This window comes from Nymphalis io, chromosome 23, assembly GCF_905147045.1.
Source record: "Nymphalis io chromosome 23, ilAglIoxx1.1, whole genome shotgun sequence".
Lineage (NCBI taxonomy): Eukaryota > Metazoa > Arthropoda > Insecta > Lepidoptera > Nymphalidae > Nymphalis > Nymphalis io.
In genome coordinates this window covers 4,742,897-4,758,242 of record NC_065910.1, presented here as the reverse complement: position 1 = coordinate 4,758,242, position 15,346 = coordinate 4,742,897, and the positions used below count along the sequence as shown (strand labels likewise).

The window sequence follows — 15,346 nt, the reverse complement described above, 5'->3', positions numbered from 1 at the left end:
AGCAGAGAGTTTTGGTGCGTTGTCTCTTTTCTGTGGCGGAAAACACTTGCGGGATGTGTTTTGCAGTATTTTGACCAGCGTGTCGGTTCTCTCATCAATGCTGCTTATGGTTTCCAACGCGGTGAATTGATTTTGAAGTTCCATTTGGAACTTTTCGGAGCCTTGAGCAGCTTGGAGCATGGTAGGTCGGAGAGTAGACCTCATCATTCTCGATCTTTCGGCTTTTAAGTTGATATTTAGAGTGCCTCGAACCAAGCGGTGATCACTTCCGGTATTAAACTTGTTGATCACTGAAACATCTCTAAATATGTGCCTTTTATTCGAAATGATAAAGTCTATCTCGTTCCTTGTCACGTTATCGGGGCTTCGCCAGGTCCACCTCCTCTGAGGCTTTTTTTGAAAGAAAGAATTCATCAAAAAAAAGCCCCTGCGCTTCGAGAAAGTTTACCAGCATTTGCCCCCTGTGATTTCTGCAGCCCAAGCCGTAAGGTCCGACTTTCGATTCACCGCTATCTTGTACTCCCACTTTAGCATTAAAGTCTCCCATAACAACATTGTAGTGGGCCCTCGAGGTGTCGTTGAGGGCCTTTGCGATGTCCTCGTACATCGCTTCGACCACATCATCAGAGTATGTCGAAGTTGGCGCATATACCTGTACAACCTTCAGGGAGTACCTGTCGGAAAGTTTTAGGACAAGGTACGCTACCCGGTTCGACACACTACTGATTTCCACAATGCTGCTAATGAGATCCTTTTTGACTAGAAAACCGACACCACCCTGGGAGAGGTTATCACCTTCGCGGAAGTAGAGTAAGTTACCGGACTCTAGAGTTATCGTGTCCTCCCCCTGTCTTCGGACTTCAGATAACCCCAGTATATGCCAGTTTATATGACTTAACTCTACTTCTAATTCGGCGAGGTGATGGTCCAGCCTCATCGAGCGTCCATTATACGTTGCCATTTTCAGTCGTTTTATACGGTAGCCTGCCGTGAACCGGTGATTCTTAGCACCCCCTGCCCTGCCGATACCGCGACCGCTACCTTGGTCGGGCCTAGCGGGCTTGCCGGTAACTGGGGGCCTTTTTTTGGGCGCATCTGCCATTAAGGGAGGGGTTTGCCCATACTCGCCGCGCTGGGCAGGCGTGTTGGCGAGCGCAGTAGGGGGTAAGATGTTTATGGGAGGGGGGACGCTGCTGCCCATCCCCCCTTTTCCCCGTCCCTCAGTCGCCTCTTACGACACCCACGGGATGAGATTGGGGGAGTACTATTCTAAGCCGGTACTCCACGGCATACAGGCATTTACAATAATATAAAAGCATATAATACGAATCCATGCATGTTTATTTTTTATAAAAATTAAAAAATTGATTTTTTAAAGAATTTCCACAAGTTACGGTTTTCTTTTTAATTTTTCTGGTATTAATTTTAAAATGGTAGATAAATAATACGCAAAAAAGTAATCGTTTTTATTTAATTATATTTAAAGCAATGCTATACTATTTTCAGAGTTATTTTACATGATAAAATCAAACATTTCGTACATACACTCAGCTATATATAGCTGAAAAAAGAAATTTAATTAATATATGAAATTGAAAGCAAATTAGAATAATTAACACAAAGTTTTGATCTTCATTTCGATATGTCTTAATAAAACCGATGTTCAATAAGATCCACGTACATCCAAAGATGAAGTCAAATCGAAGTTTTGGATACTCAGCAATGAGTAATATAACAGCCGAAGTTGCTTTCAATCGCTTTAAGTTCGACCGATTCAGACCAAGAGTAGGCATATCACTAATTAATTCTTGTTCGATAACTAATACAATATATATTATTGGTTGATCTTAAGCATCTTATATTAATTTTCTTATTTTTATTTCTAGAAAAATAAGCTATGCTAGCTTTTGTTTGTATTAAAAAAAAGTCAGCCGTCGCGCGACATCTGGCAGATGTAAAACATCAAAATAATTTTGTACGGATAATATTCAAAAAATATTTTTTTATAATAGGAAATATTTTCAGATTTTTCTATATATATAAAAAAATACATTTAATACGACACCATATTAGATGTTTCACGACAAAAAGTAGATGCGCTTAGTAATAGTTTGTTCAACCAAATTTTATAAGATTTACAATCCCATTATAGATCAGTAATCCTAAGGTTTAGATACTGCCTGGCGTAAATGCCGCAGACGTGTTGTTCGACTATTCGTGGCGTATCGATTCGAGAAATGAATAAGTTTATTTACATTCCTTTCTTCCTTTAATTTGATGATGATGTTCTCCTGAACGATTTCGGTCATGGCAGCCAATCTCAAGAGATATTAGCTCAATTCTCTAAAAAGTCTCTATTCTCTTACTATCATGAACCAATGAATCAGCAACCCGACCCGAATGGAAAGAATCCAGTTGCAGGACCAACCGCCTACGTCTTGGACAGAAAAAACTTAATAACTTTTTATTGGCCGACCTGGAGTTTGAACCAAGGACCTCGGAATTTACGGCCATCTAGCCACTAGATCAACGAGAAAATGAAGTCTAGTCGATAAAAGAACTCAAAGAAAGGAACCGTCCTTTCTTTTAAGCTGATATCGTAGAGCTTATTATAAGGATTTATGTCTTGATATGTCATAACTCAACCAAAAAATCATTAAAAATTAAAATGTAAATTCGAATAGTAATGTCAATTCATTAATGTATACAAACACAACGCCTTTCATATAAGCCACTAAGCCCTTTCTACCAAAGCGCCCAAGTCAAAGCCTAGTTGTAATTCAACATATATCATACGCCTCGAGAGAACTGAGCGGTACTTTGCTGATTAGTCCTGTGTTCGCTAATGCATCCATCTCACAGCTAGCGTTGTCAGCACCTCTGGGATAGTCTTTGTTGGGTTAAGTTACTGACTTGAATGATAGACGCTGTGCAAGTATTCCGCTAGCTCAATTCACTATACAATCAAGTGAAAACATTTGATATCAAATAAGTAATTTTACAATTTTCTATACGTATTATAAAAACGGCTATTATACATGACAGGCAAGGATTTTATTCCATGTTTATTTCGTGAAATTTTAAATTCTTTTTTCTTTTATTTTACACGTATTAATTCGTATAACATTATCTCGTTGAAGTTTTTTTAGCTCCATCGTCACGGGCCATAAGTTCTAATGAAAATTAAATCCTCTTAAAATTTTGCAATTCGTGGTTAGATGGTCAGGCTCCATTTCAGTTTAACTGCACTGTTACTTTTACCTCAAACGTCTGTTCTCATCCATTTCTCTGTCTCCGGATTTGTTAAAGAAAATTGGATACTTTTTCCAACGCTATTTTCCCTTTTGATTAAATTTGGTAGCGGCAAAACATTCTTGATAAGGTTATTATTATTATTTATTTATATTCTGCTATATTTTACATGTCTACGTTGAAATTAATCGCACTAAAGCGAGAGAGTATAGCTAGTTTAATAATTGTTTGGAATAAACCCACGGTCGTAAAATGTCATATGCGACATCGATTATAATAATGATAATATTTAAAGGATATATGCATCAAAATAGCGTATATATATAACTGTAAGTCGGTTATCAACATCACGAATGCAATTTGAAGAAAATTTTACCAAAAATCATTGCTAGACGGCATTGGGGCGTCGTTATATGAAGTAATTGATGTCTTAAAATATTTAACGAAATGTGACGATGGCGATTGAAAAATACATTTATTAATTACAAGCAGCGATTGAAATCATTGCTGTTTCCATAAAAATGGTGCAAAAATACATATCTCAGATTGTGATTGCATTTAATTTACTTTACAGCTTAATAAATTAATTTGAGGTACCGGATATCTTTGTTTAGTACGTGTTCTTTGTTCTGAACCATACTACTACTTCAGTAAATGAATATCGCAAATTAATCTTCTAATCTTTGAAACGCATTTGAAGCAATTAATTAAACCAATAATTACTTACAATTTGATATCAAAGCCCGTGGAAAGTTGTACCGGAGGAGTTCTCTGGAGAGTTGGCAGCGAGTGAAGGTTCTTGCATGACCCTCTATGTTCGTCACTAAGTACACAGCAAGCCAGAACAGCACCAGTTGACGTCTCATTGTGAAGATTTCTGAATTCTGGTATAAAAATCAAATATATTAAAAATATATTTTTAATACAAAATTTATAAAAATTAGAATTAATCTACATACTTCAGAAATTACAACCGATTACTTTGCTAATTAAATTATGCTTGTTAATGATAAAACTTAATGCTTCGGTCTTATGCAATTAAAATAATTATATATTTTTACAATTACATATTTTTAAGTCGTATTTATAGCTCGAATTGGATCGAGATATAAACGTGTAATACCATGTAATTGGGTATCGCGTCTAAGGGTTCTATCAACGTAGTATTGCTTGGTAGGGGAAATATTCTTGAAACAAATCTTTGTTATAATAACAAGTTATCATACATTTTATAGAAGATAAAAACGTACATATGCCATTAATAGTTCTTTTCCTTCTTCTTTCTTTAGCCTTTTGAAAACATTTTTGTCACATAATAACCTAGGTAATATGTATCTTTTTACTGTTCTATTTTGTATGGACTCAATTCGTATCTCACTCATGAAATATGATCAACGGACTTACGGTGATACGCTATTTTGATGCGCACCCCTTAAATGTTATAATTATTAAAGACAATGTCAAATATTTAACACTTTACGATCATATACTTTGATGACTTATGACTTATTACATTTTTATATTTATAACAATCTTTATCCATATACCTTACATATTCATTTTAATATAAATTAAAAAAAAGAACAAAGAGGTCTGTTTTATTCATAATTATAAAAAAAGTTATTACTCAAATGATATTTTTATAAAAATAATATAATATACTATACTTACACACAGAATGATTATGACTTACACACAGTCATCTGATCCCAAAGTAAGCAGAGCTTGTACCATGGAAACCAAACAACTGATATACTACATGTACTACTTTTCTTTTGGAAATACATATTTATATAGATAATTACACCCAGAATCAGAACAAACAGACATGTTCATGCACACAAATATCTGTTTTGGGTGGGAATCGAACCCACAACCTTCGGCGTGAAAGGCAAGTATCTACCAACAACGCCAACCGGCCCGTCCGCCATTTTGTTTTAGCGTTTACGTTTTAAAATTAAACAATTATACTTAGCTAGATTGTTACCCACAATTATTATTTTAGTAACTAGAATTAATATTTTTTATAAAACTATAAATTACTGTTGATAACGGTCGGTGGGATAGGTGATTTAAAAAGTAATTACGAACGCGTCAGCACGGTTTCTTACTATAATGTAACAAAATACAGGCACAAGGGACATCACATCTTAGTTCCCAATGTTGGTGGTGCATTGGCGATGTAAGCGATGGTTAACATTTCTTACAATGCCAATGTCTATGGGCGTTGGTGACTTACCATCAGGTGGTCCATATGCTCGTCCGCCTAAATATTCTATAAAAAAATAAAAAAAACTATATAAGCATATTTATTGAGGCAGAAGTGACTTTCAAAATAGTCGTATAATATTTTGATTAACTTGAATTATAAGCAGCAGAAGTTAATGAAAAGTTAGGGCATTACTTGCAATATAAAATTTAAAAAAAGTTAGCGTAATAAAAATATACATTTTATTGTAAAATGTAAATTATGGATTGTTCAGACCAATTAGATATTTTTTAATAATTACATTATAGCCAATAAAAATATGTATATTCGAATTTCTTCAATATGTTACGACTTGATGGCAAATGAGACAACAAGATTGGTTAAAAACAAAAAAATCATCGAAATACTAGATTATAGGACAAATCGTTACTGTAGTGAATGTTACATTTAATTTATTATTTTAAAGTCCTACGTTAAACTGATATTTGAACATATATTTTATAGTAAAAAATGGAGACATTACCTTAACAATAGCCTGCGCAGGAGATGCAAGTGCAACTAACTGTTACTCAGGACGCAGGGCCCCTGTCAATTATTCAATGATTTATTGCACGCATCTAACGCACGCACTTAAGGGTTAGCACACAAGATACGCAAAATAAGAATTATTTTCTTATAAGAAAGAATATTTTTTTCGGTTTTTTTAAGTTGCAATCGATTGAATCAAATTAAGTCGTGATAAAATATATATATAGTGTAAAAAAATATATGGAAACACATGCAGCTTAGCAAACATGACAGATTTGGAACGTTGTTACGTCACAAATATTACAATCAAAAGTCAAAGTCAAACACAAAATAAAGTAAATAGCCCTGAATTACAGTTGCTTTTGTAGTTATATAATTTATTGAGATAGATGTGACTTACAAAATGATCGTATAATATCTCTCTTAATTAACGTGAATATAAGCAGAAGATAAGTGAGTGTATTTACAAGATGTAATAAAAAATAATAATTATGAGTAACATCTATTGAAGCGCCTGAGGTCTAAAATATACTCGTGTGCTCTGAGGTTCTTTAATGCCATTGTATCCTATCCGGTGCCGCTCTCTACTCCCAGCTGATGTACGATATATTTCGTTCTATAATAATAATAATAATAAAATTATGTTTATTTTATTAAAAAAATATCTGTTTATTTTACAACATATTTATTCATTTGTTTATTTAATTATGATTTCTTTCAATATCCATTAATTTCGACGTTTCACAACTGCCGGATATCCCGTGACGACCACATTCTTTTCTTGTTAAGAGACGAAAGGTTTATTTTAAACTTGTTCCATTTTTACATTTCATTGGACATTTCTCTTTTTAACATTTTTAAATGGTGAAAATTATGAAACAAACATTACATACAACATTTTTCATTATTATTCTGATACTTAATTGAAAATCTAATAATATGTCATGACAAGAGTACATCATAGGTGCATACGATTATAAATAAAATTAAATGAGTTATTAGTTGATTCTGAAAATATACAAAACATAAAAACTATATAAAAAAATCAATAAACGTATATAGAATTATAGAAACGAAATTTCAAAAATGGTATTTATACCGTATTCTTTATATTTACGATAGCGATTGAATGCACAATGGCCTTTAAAGAACACTCCAGACAAAAGTATAGTGCGCGTTTGCTATCGCCTAAACCCCTGTTCCCGGGATCATTTATGGCTGCGATTTCAGCGTAAAGACTCGCAGTTTTTTAAACGGCGTTAGGAGACTCGTACAGCTATGCAATGGTAACACCTAACCATTAGATATATGTTTTGTTTTATGCGTTTTTGTTCTGGAATTTTCCAACATTTAAGCATATTATCGTCCGTTTCATTTTACTTTTACGCTGTGTCGCACTTGTAATAAAATTACTTGCGATGTAATAAATATCAATCCATTCTTATCCATTTCATACATTCATATTTATATTTTACTTTAAAACATTAGTGGATTTAATTTTTTCTTCCTTATTACAAAATACATTGTAGTTTAGGAATTATAATATTATATAATGCCTCGTTGGTCAAGTGACTTGATGTAAGGCCTCAGACCCAGAGGTCCCGAGTTCAATTCCCAAAGCCGTTGGCACTTAAACTCTTTCCGGTCGTGTCGGATTGCCGTCCCATCGGGTTATGAGAGTTAGGGAATAGAGAGTGCACTTGTGTTTGTGCAAAAGATATTACAGTAAGCTTGTTTACTATAATATCTCCTGCGTAGTTGGCTAATCTCTGTTTAGATTGGTCGCCGTTTCCGAAATCGGTCTGGAGGTCATTATTATTATTATTGTATAATAAAGCTTGGACAAAATATTACATATATATTTCAACAGTTACGAAAATTTTCTATTAATTGAACTAATAAATTATAATGTCCTAAATATTAAAGTGATTTTATTTCCTTTCTATAATATTAAATAAACATTGGGTTAAACAAATATATTTCTTTACATTTCTTTAACGAAATTACAAAATGTAGATGTAAAAGAAATGATGTAGAATAAAAACACTCTTCTATCAAATTAATATTCCAGAACCTCACTTCATAAACAAAACCTCACGATACAAAGGGCTCCACATTTTTACAAAGCCTTTATAATTCTCAACAATAATGAAAATGAAAATGGATTTGAAACAATGTTTGTTGTTGAAACTGTTATTAAGCGTGGTAAATGTCAGGGGCATTAACTCTTAGTGATGTATCGCTAAGGGTCCGAAATAAACCAAAATAATGCGGTCTTCGTACTTCTGTGTTTGTTTTGGTTTTTTAGAAAAAAAAGTAAAATTTTAAGGTCAATTTCTATTGGTCGCCGTAAAAGCTTAAGCTTGTCCTTTGGAGGCGATTAATGTGAATACTTTCTCACCTCTCGTATTTAATTTTCAATTCAAGTAGCTTAGAACATTGTTTTTAAAATAAATTTATGAATGGACTATATTTTTATTTTCTACTAGAATTAATTATAATAGAGTACTACTATGCCGCTACATAAATAAAAAATGCAGAATTATAATAAACTTTATTATGCTTTAAAAGGATAGCCGTCAATACAACTCTATATTTTGTGTTTTCATCAATAGCGAGTTTGGTTATATTTTGATAGTATCCTAATTTTTTTTTAAATAAATAGAAAACTATTGCTCTTATTTAATTTTAAAACTATTATTATTTATTGTAAACATTTAAAGTATTTTTTATTTATTTTTAATGTTGTTATTATAATGATCTTAGGCATAATCTTAAAAAAAAAATATTACGTATTTATTTGAGGAAGGAGGGTTTTTAATTTAATAGTTTAACTTAGTTTTCGTAGTTGATGGTCCATTCGCTGTTTAACGCGATTGTGACAGGTGTCGAGGTCCGACCGTCTTTTATAAATAAATTTAAAATAAATAAATAAACAATAATGTTCTTTAATTATTTTTGTAACCGTGTTTAAAACAGTTCAGTTTTAAATTTTAAGTTCTTGTAAATGTTTACTACGTTAATTAAAAACTATGATATATTTCTTTATATATAAATAATCATAAGTTAGAACGCGTGAATCTTAACCGATGATCGTGGGTTTGAACCCGGGAAAGCACCACTGAATTTTCATGCGCTTAATTTGTCTTTATTTCGTGCTTGACGGGAAGGAATACATCATGTGCATTTCACCAACTCGCATTAGAGCAGCTTGGTGGATAAGCCCCAAATCTTTTCCTCAAAAATGGAGAGGAGGCCTTAGCCCAGCAGTGGGATATTCACAGGCTGTTACTGTACTGTAATGTAATAACGAAATTGTTACAATGTACATTTTCTCAAGGTGCTTTGAGCTGATTCAATCTATTTGAGATATGGGCCAACGACCGTCCGTCAACCATCTAATAATCCTGTTTGAGTTGTTCCCATCGTATCAGGTCTAATGTAGTTCTAGGTACCAAATGATAAGATATGAGCATGTATATAGAGTTAAGAACATATGACAATAAACTTCATTAATATTATCTATATTTAAAAATAGTAAAGTAAAGTAACAGCTCATGCAAGCCTACTTTCCTTTTAAGGAAAAGGCTTGGAGGGTACTTCATATATATAAGTATGTCCAAATATTACACACATAGGCCAAAATATAATACCCTGTCTTATTGCACTCCCTTTTGACACCTGTGTCAATGATTTTTTAAAATTTTTTTTTTTATATAAGCAAAGATACAACAGTAAGAACACACTCAGCATAAAAAGATCGTGAAATGTCAGATAGTAATATACTAACTTGACTGTAATAATTATAGCATTTTAAGAATACACGCATGAAGATAGTGTATCACGATGATTTTCTTGTTTTTTTTTGTTTGGTAGTTATTGGTTATTTACTTTAGCGGTATAAATAAAACATTTTGAATATGAGAGTATAAATATATATTTGAAACATACAAACTTATATTATTATGGTATCTAGATTTCGTTGAATTTCGACCACTGGGCATGCACCAATTTAAATAAATATAAAAGTATTTACATACGAGTATGCCACTAACAATATTTGTTGTAAAAAATATAAGTAAAGAATATTCTGGACATCATGATGAGTTTTCTGACAACATATCGAACATACGTCGTTAAATTACGGGCTTGAAACTGGAAATTCTACAGCGGAAATAGTATTATGAAGACATTTAGTAATAGCACCATTTCCTTTCATGATTCGAAATTCGTTTTTTTTTTAATAAAAGTGAACTGACCTTCTGTAAATCGTGGAGGCAATAAGATTGGGCATTAAATCTTTTAAACTTTTTAATCAATCTTATTTAAAGGTCCTAGGGTCGAACTACAAACGACGATTCAAAAAAATATTACACCCGTAAACGACAGATTTATAATTTAAAAAAGATGAAATTATTTTGTTGTGTAATATTTTTTTTATACGTTTTATTTTAATTAATATTACTAAAGAAAATGACTAGATTTATTATTGTATTTAAAAGGTAAAAATTAGATAATGCTTAATTAAATATGTTTGTATAAATTTCAATAAAAAACTATATATATTTAAATTATAAAAAAGTCAAAATACTTTCTGGTTTTTTAAAAATGTATTTTTCTAAAGAACATTTATGTCGTTCCGTTATTGCACATTCAGTTTTCTTTAGAAAATTTTTATTCGCAGTCGCCTATAACTTGGTGAGTATGAGTCCCGTCCGGCCGTCAGTCAGTGGAAATGCGCCATTATGTCGCAGCCACACGCATAGCTGTGGCAATTCTCTCACAAGTACCTCTGGATACGAAGAAATTACCTTTTGAGATCTTTCTTATTTCATTTTCTTATGTTCTTTCTGGTTTATACTGACAGCAAATATCGATAGACGTTTTCATCAACTTTGATTTTTTGAGTATTATGATAATTTTTATTAACTTATTTAAAATTCGAATTATTATTAGTTTTTTATTATTATTTCGTGTATTCTGCCATATTTTCTCAGATTACACACCCGAGTATGAAATAAGAGTGGATAATTAAGGGATCCGACATTTTCTTTATTAGTCTCATTTCAACAACATGTTTCTAAGTCATAATACATATTTACAAAAAAAAAAAAAACATTTTCTATTCAACATATATGCGACATAACACAGAGATGTTAAAATAATTAAACATAGCCTCATATTCCGGATCATACAAGGAAAACTTATTAAGATCTTTTGTCAGGAAATTGTCAATAGTAGCATGGAGATTTGTAGTTGTCAATTTCAAACTTCTGGCATGGCTCTGAGCTCTCTCCGGTAATGTATGATTTCCGTTCCATTGGGTTATGAGATTGAGGGAATCTTTTTTTGCTCAAATACTTGTGCGCTATGATATTCCCAGTGCAAATAGAGTGTCTGTTTAGAAGAGCCGCCATAGCCGTTATCCTACAATACGTCATATATTTAGTTTTTTATTAAATATCAATGGCATATATGTATTTTGATTCTAATTATATTACATATTATATAAAATGAGTAATAAGGAAATAATTTAAGCTCTTTCGTGGCAAGATGACAAACTATACATAACTGTTTATAATATGCTTAAAAAATGTAAAAAATATAATGGTATTTTATGCTGGATTTCTTTGTATTTATCATTAATTTAGTTAGTTGTCACATAATTCAGCTTAACGTCTACTTGTGGCAAAGTAAATGGAGAAAAATATTCGCAACAAATGATAAGCTTTCTGGGAAAGAGAAATGAATTTTTTATTGTAGTACTAGGCAGATTTGCAAGTCGTGGTTCACTTTTCAGTCTGCCTACTTACCTACCTAATGGTAAATGGTCACGTTATATCCCTTGTGGTTGTTTGGCTCATTGGCTCACTCAGCCTTCAAACGGAACCCAAAATTTCTAGGTATTGCTTCTTAATGGTAGAATATATGATTAGTGGGTAGTGTCCTAATCAGACAGACTTGTACTGAAACTCAAGCCAGGTTTAAGTCAACTTAAGTATTTAGATTTTACATGTTCAAAATTGCATTGGCAACACCATACAGATGTCAAAGTCAAAGTCAAAAATCTTTATTCAATATAGAAGCGTTACACTTGCTTATTGATTGTCATAAATCTACCACCGGTTCGGAAATAAACACCTCAGACCTAAGAAGAACCGGCAAAAGGAATTCAGCGGGGTTTTTTTTATATCTCATTCCTTTACAAGAAGTGCAATACACTTATACAACACTAGCCAAATTATATATACTTTTTTTTTAAATTTGAGATAACCTGGAGGCGATCGTTTCATTTGCAGGGTGTGCAATCATTTAAAAAGATGATATTAACTGCCTAAATATATAGCTCTTTGTCGCTTACTATATACATAATATCGTTCTTCTCTCTCATGTAACGAGACGTACCTCAATGTGACGCGTTCTTAAAACGTTATTATATTTATTCTCTCAATTCTCGTCCACCTATTGACCATCGAATGGCTACGAAGTTTCACTTCAAATATATCATTGATCATCTTAATAATGTTATAAATATTGCATCAGTCCTGTCAGTCATGGTGGAAATAAACTTTTATGACAAAAATATAACAAACGAATTAAAATTTTAAAATCAAGAAAAATATTGAATCTAAATCAATATTTTTTTTTGTATTTATATTTGTATGAAGTCCGATATAGATTTTCATTTTAACTGCACCTACTAGAATATTATATTACAATTTTTTTACAGAATGTGGCTAATGGGCGCGCTGTCAATACTGTGCGCGGTATCACACGCAGTGACAGAGTGGCATTGTCCTGAATTGAGTGCACGGCCCTCCGCTGAGTGCTCGTGCGATCTACCTCATACTCTGCGATGCGCTGGCGATCATACAGCTTTACAGGTAATATTAGAATAGTAATGCTTTATTGTATCTTAAGGTATATCTGGGATATCGTTGCTCCTAAACGGATGAACCAATTTCAGCTTTATAGCTTGAACGATTTTTCGCATCAAATAAATTTAGATTTGATTTGATTACAGTATTATAGACGAATAAATAATTTTCAGTAAATACCTATTTGTTTATATAAGATTTCGAAGCAAAAACTAGATATGACTATTACGAAACCACACAGGGTTAAACATTAATTTGTGGGACAATGTATGTTTATGCAACTGTTCCCGAAAAAACGTTCTTAAATGCTTTAATGTAAAATTTAAAAAATGGTCAGTGGTCTTGCCTAAGTATATTTTTATTATCTATATAATCTTGTATTGAGTGATGCTCTTTAATTAAATTTATTAATTGGTAAAGTTCAAATTAATATTGGCTAATATGGATCATAGCCCTTATATACAAAAGGACAAAAAGCTGACTGCTTCTATTGTACATAAATCTCTACTAGCTAAGATCATCGTACTAGTACATATGTCACTAGCTTCACTTTGTGAAAATATTTCATTGGACGGAGCGTTTCTACGTTCCTATTAACCTTGTTTGTGTGAATTTCAATAAGAGAATGCACTGCGGCAATGAAATTGAAACCTTTGTCGTTTTCTGCTCGATAAAAACAAAGAATGACGTAGAAACGCATTGTTAATAATAATTTCAATAATTTTAATAAATATACTTTAACTAATATATTTTATTATGAACTAGTAATTAAAGAATAATAGTGTTATGACACGTCTAACGTTATTTATGCGAGAGTTCAAGACACGTGGTTCAGCTCGAATTGTTTAATTCTGAATTTGGTTGTTGTGTGTACTACTACTACTACAAATTAATTACATTACATTTTTACATTTTTACACTTGTTAGTTAGTTTTTTTTTTTTAATTACCATACATTTAATTTTACTGTTTTATCTCTTTTATATATATGTTCACTTCCAGATTAATTATTTGTGGAAACTGTATTGGCATGTGTGTTATTTAAGGTTTATAAGTTTTATGTAATATAAAATATGCTGTTTGTTTCACTTACTTACAAATAAATAAATAAATAAATAAAAACAAAAACGTCTCGAAGCTGATTTATCTATACTACCATTGTCCATTGTATAAACTAATATTTGTTAAATAAAATATTAAATGGATTTTTTAAATTCGTATAAATCGCAAGCAATATATTTGTCATAGATATTTTCGTATTCAAAATTTATCATTTTAGTTCGCGTTCTCGTTTTTATTTGAAACAGATTATAAAAAGTTTCAAATATTTATGCGACGCTATCGACTTAACTCCACCACACACAATTTTTTTAGGTCTAACCATTAGTATACATTTTATAATGAAAATCGCCTCGTGTATTTTGTTTTCTTTCGTAGTTGTGTTCTTTAAAACTATTTTTAATATTTCAACAGTAGGTAAATAATCTTATCTTAAATTTAAGTACATATATACTACTATACCAGCTAACCACTAAGTTTAATTAAACGAAAAAGTTGCCGGCTTAAGTTTTGGCATGTATTGGACTAAGACTATTTTTAACTCGTTATTATAAGATATACGTTGCTAACTATCCATTGAAATAAATTAAAGGAAACATACAAAAAAAAATTTTTTTTTTAATCAATTATTACTTTGTTTATACGAATATGCTATAAGGTCCTCCAGACCGATTTCGGCCACGGTGGCCAATCTCAAGACAGATTAGCGAACTGCGCAGGACATATTATGGTTCACAAGTGTGTGCGCAAACACAGGTGCACTCTCTATTCCCTAATTCTCATAATCCGATGGGTCGGCAAACCGACACGACCGGAAAGAGTTCAGGCGCAGGGGCAAAGACGTTGGAACTTTACGTGCTTTCCGAGGGACGGGTTGAATACACTTCCAACTTCCAGACCCCGGGCTGCTACTGAGAATTTTCTGTCAGAAAAACCCAATAACTTTTTATTGGCCCGACCTGAGAATTGAACCCAGGACTCAGGACTCTGGATCAGCGACCTTATATCTAGCCACTAGACAAACGTGGCAGTCAATATGAAATAATATTTATAATACACAAATTTAGTTAAATTCTTGTTGAACTATGTTTGAGTAATAATTATTTAGGCATTCTTCGAAACTTGCACAATTAGTCTCATGTAAATTTCGATGCATCCCTTATAGACTTTTGTATTTAAAATATAAGCCACAAAGATGTATTAATTATTTTTTATATATTGTTTATATTTATTTTAAAGAATGCTTATAGTTTACATAATATATATTCTCGTTGTGAAATCGAAGAAGCGTGACAAAGATAATATTACTTTTAATTGACACGAGATTTTAATAGATTTTGTCGATCAAAATATGTTTTTACGTACATATTTACTATTACTAGTGAATATACCAAATAGTTAAGTACTAGAAGGTTATATTG

At 32.0% G+C, this 15,346-nt stretch overlaps 2 protein-coding genes across 4 annotated transcripts in view; one reads left to right on the top strand and one right to left on the bottom strand.

The window, feature by feature from the left end:
- LOC126777711 (lysozyme-like) overlaps positions 1–15,346 on the bottom strand; it is a 127,400-nt gene that overhangs the window by 24,721 nt on the left and 87,333 nt on the right. The window contains exons 1-2 of one of the 2 annotated variants that reach the window (XM_050500865.1): positions 5,985–6,058; positions 3,980–4,136 (exon numbers count right to left, since the gene is read on the bottom strand). In XM_050500865.1, coding sequence (XP_050356822.1) covers positions 3,980–4,118 — 139 coding nt within the window. In that variant the 5' untranslated portion in view covers positions 4,119–4,136; positions 5,985–6,058. Of the gene's footprint in view, positions 1–3,979; positions 4,137–5,984; positions 6,059–15,346 lie in introns of those variants that run through there. The other variant, XM_050500864.1, reaches the window with a different exon arrangement.
- LOC126777626 (slit homolog 3 protein) overlaps positions 1–15,346 on the top strand; it is a 114,841-nt gene that overhangs the window by 70,910 nt on the left and 28,585 nt on the right. For both annotated transcript variants that reach the window (XM_050500724.1, XM_050500723.1), the window contains exon 2: positions 12,720–12,873. In XM_050500724.1, the coding sequence (XP_050356681.1) occupies positions 12,720–12,873 (154 nt within the window). The remainder of the gene's footprint in view (positions 1–12,719; positions 12,874–15,346) is intronic.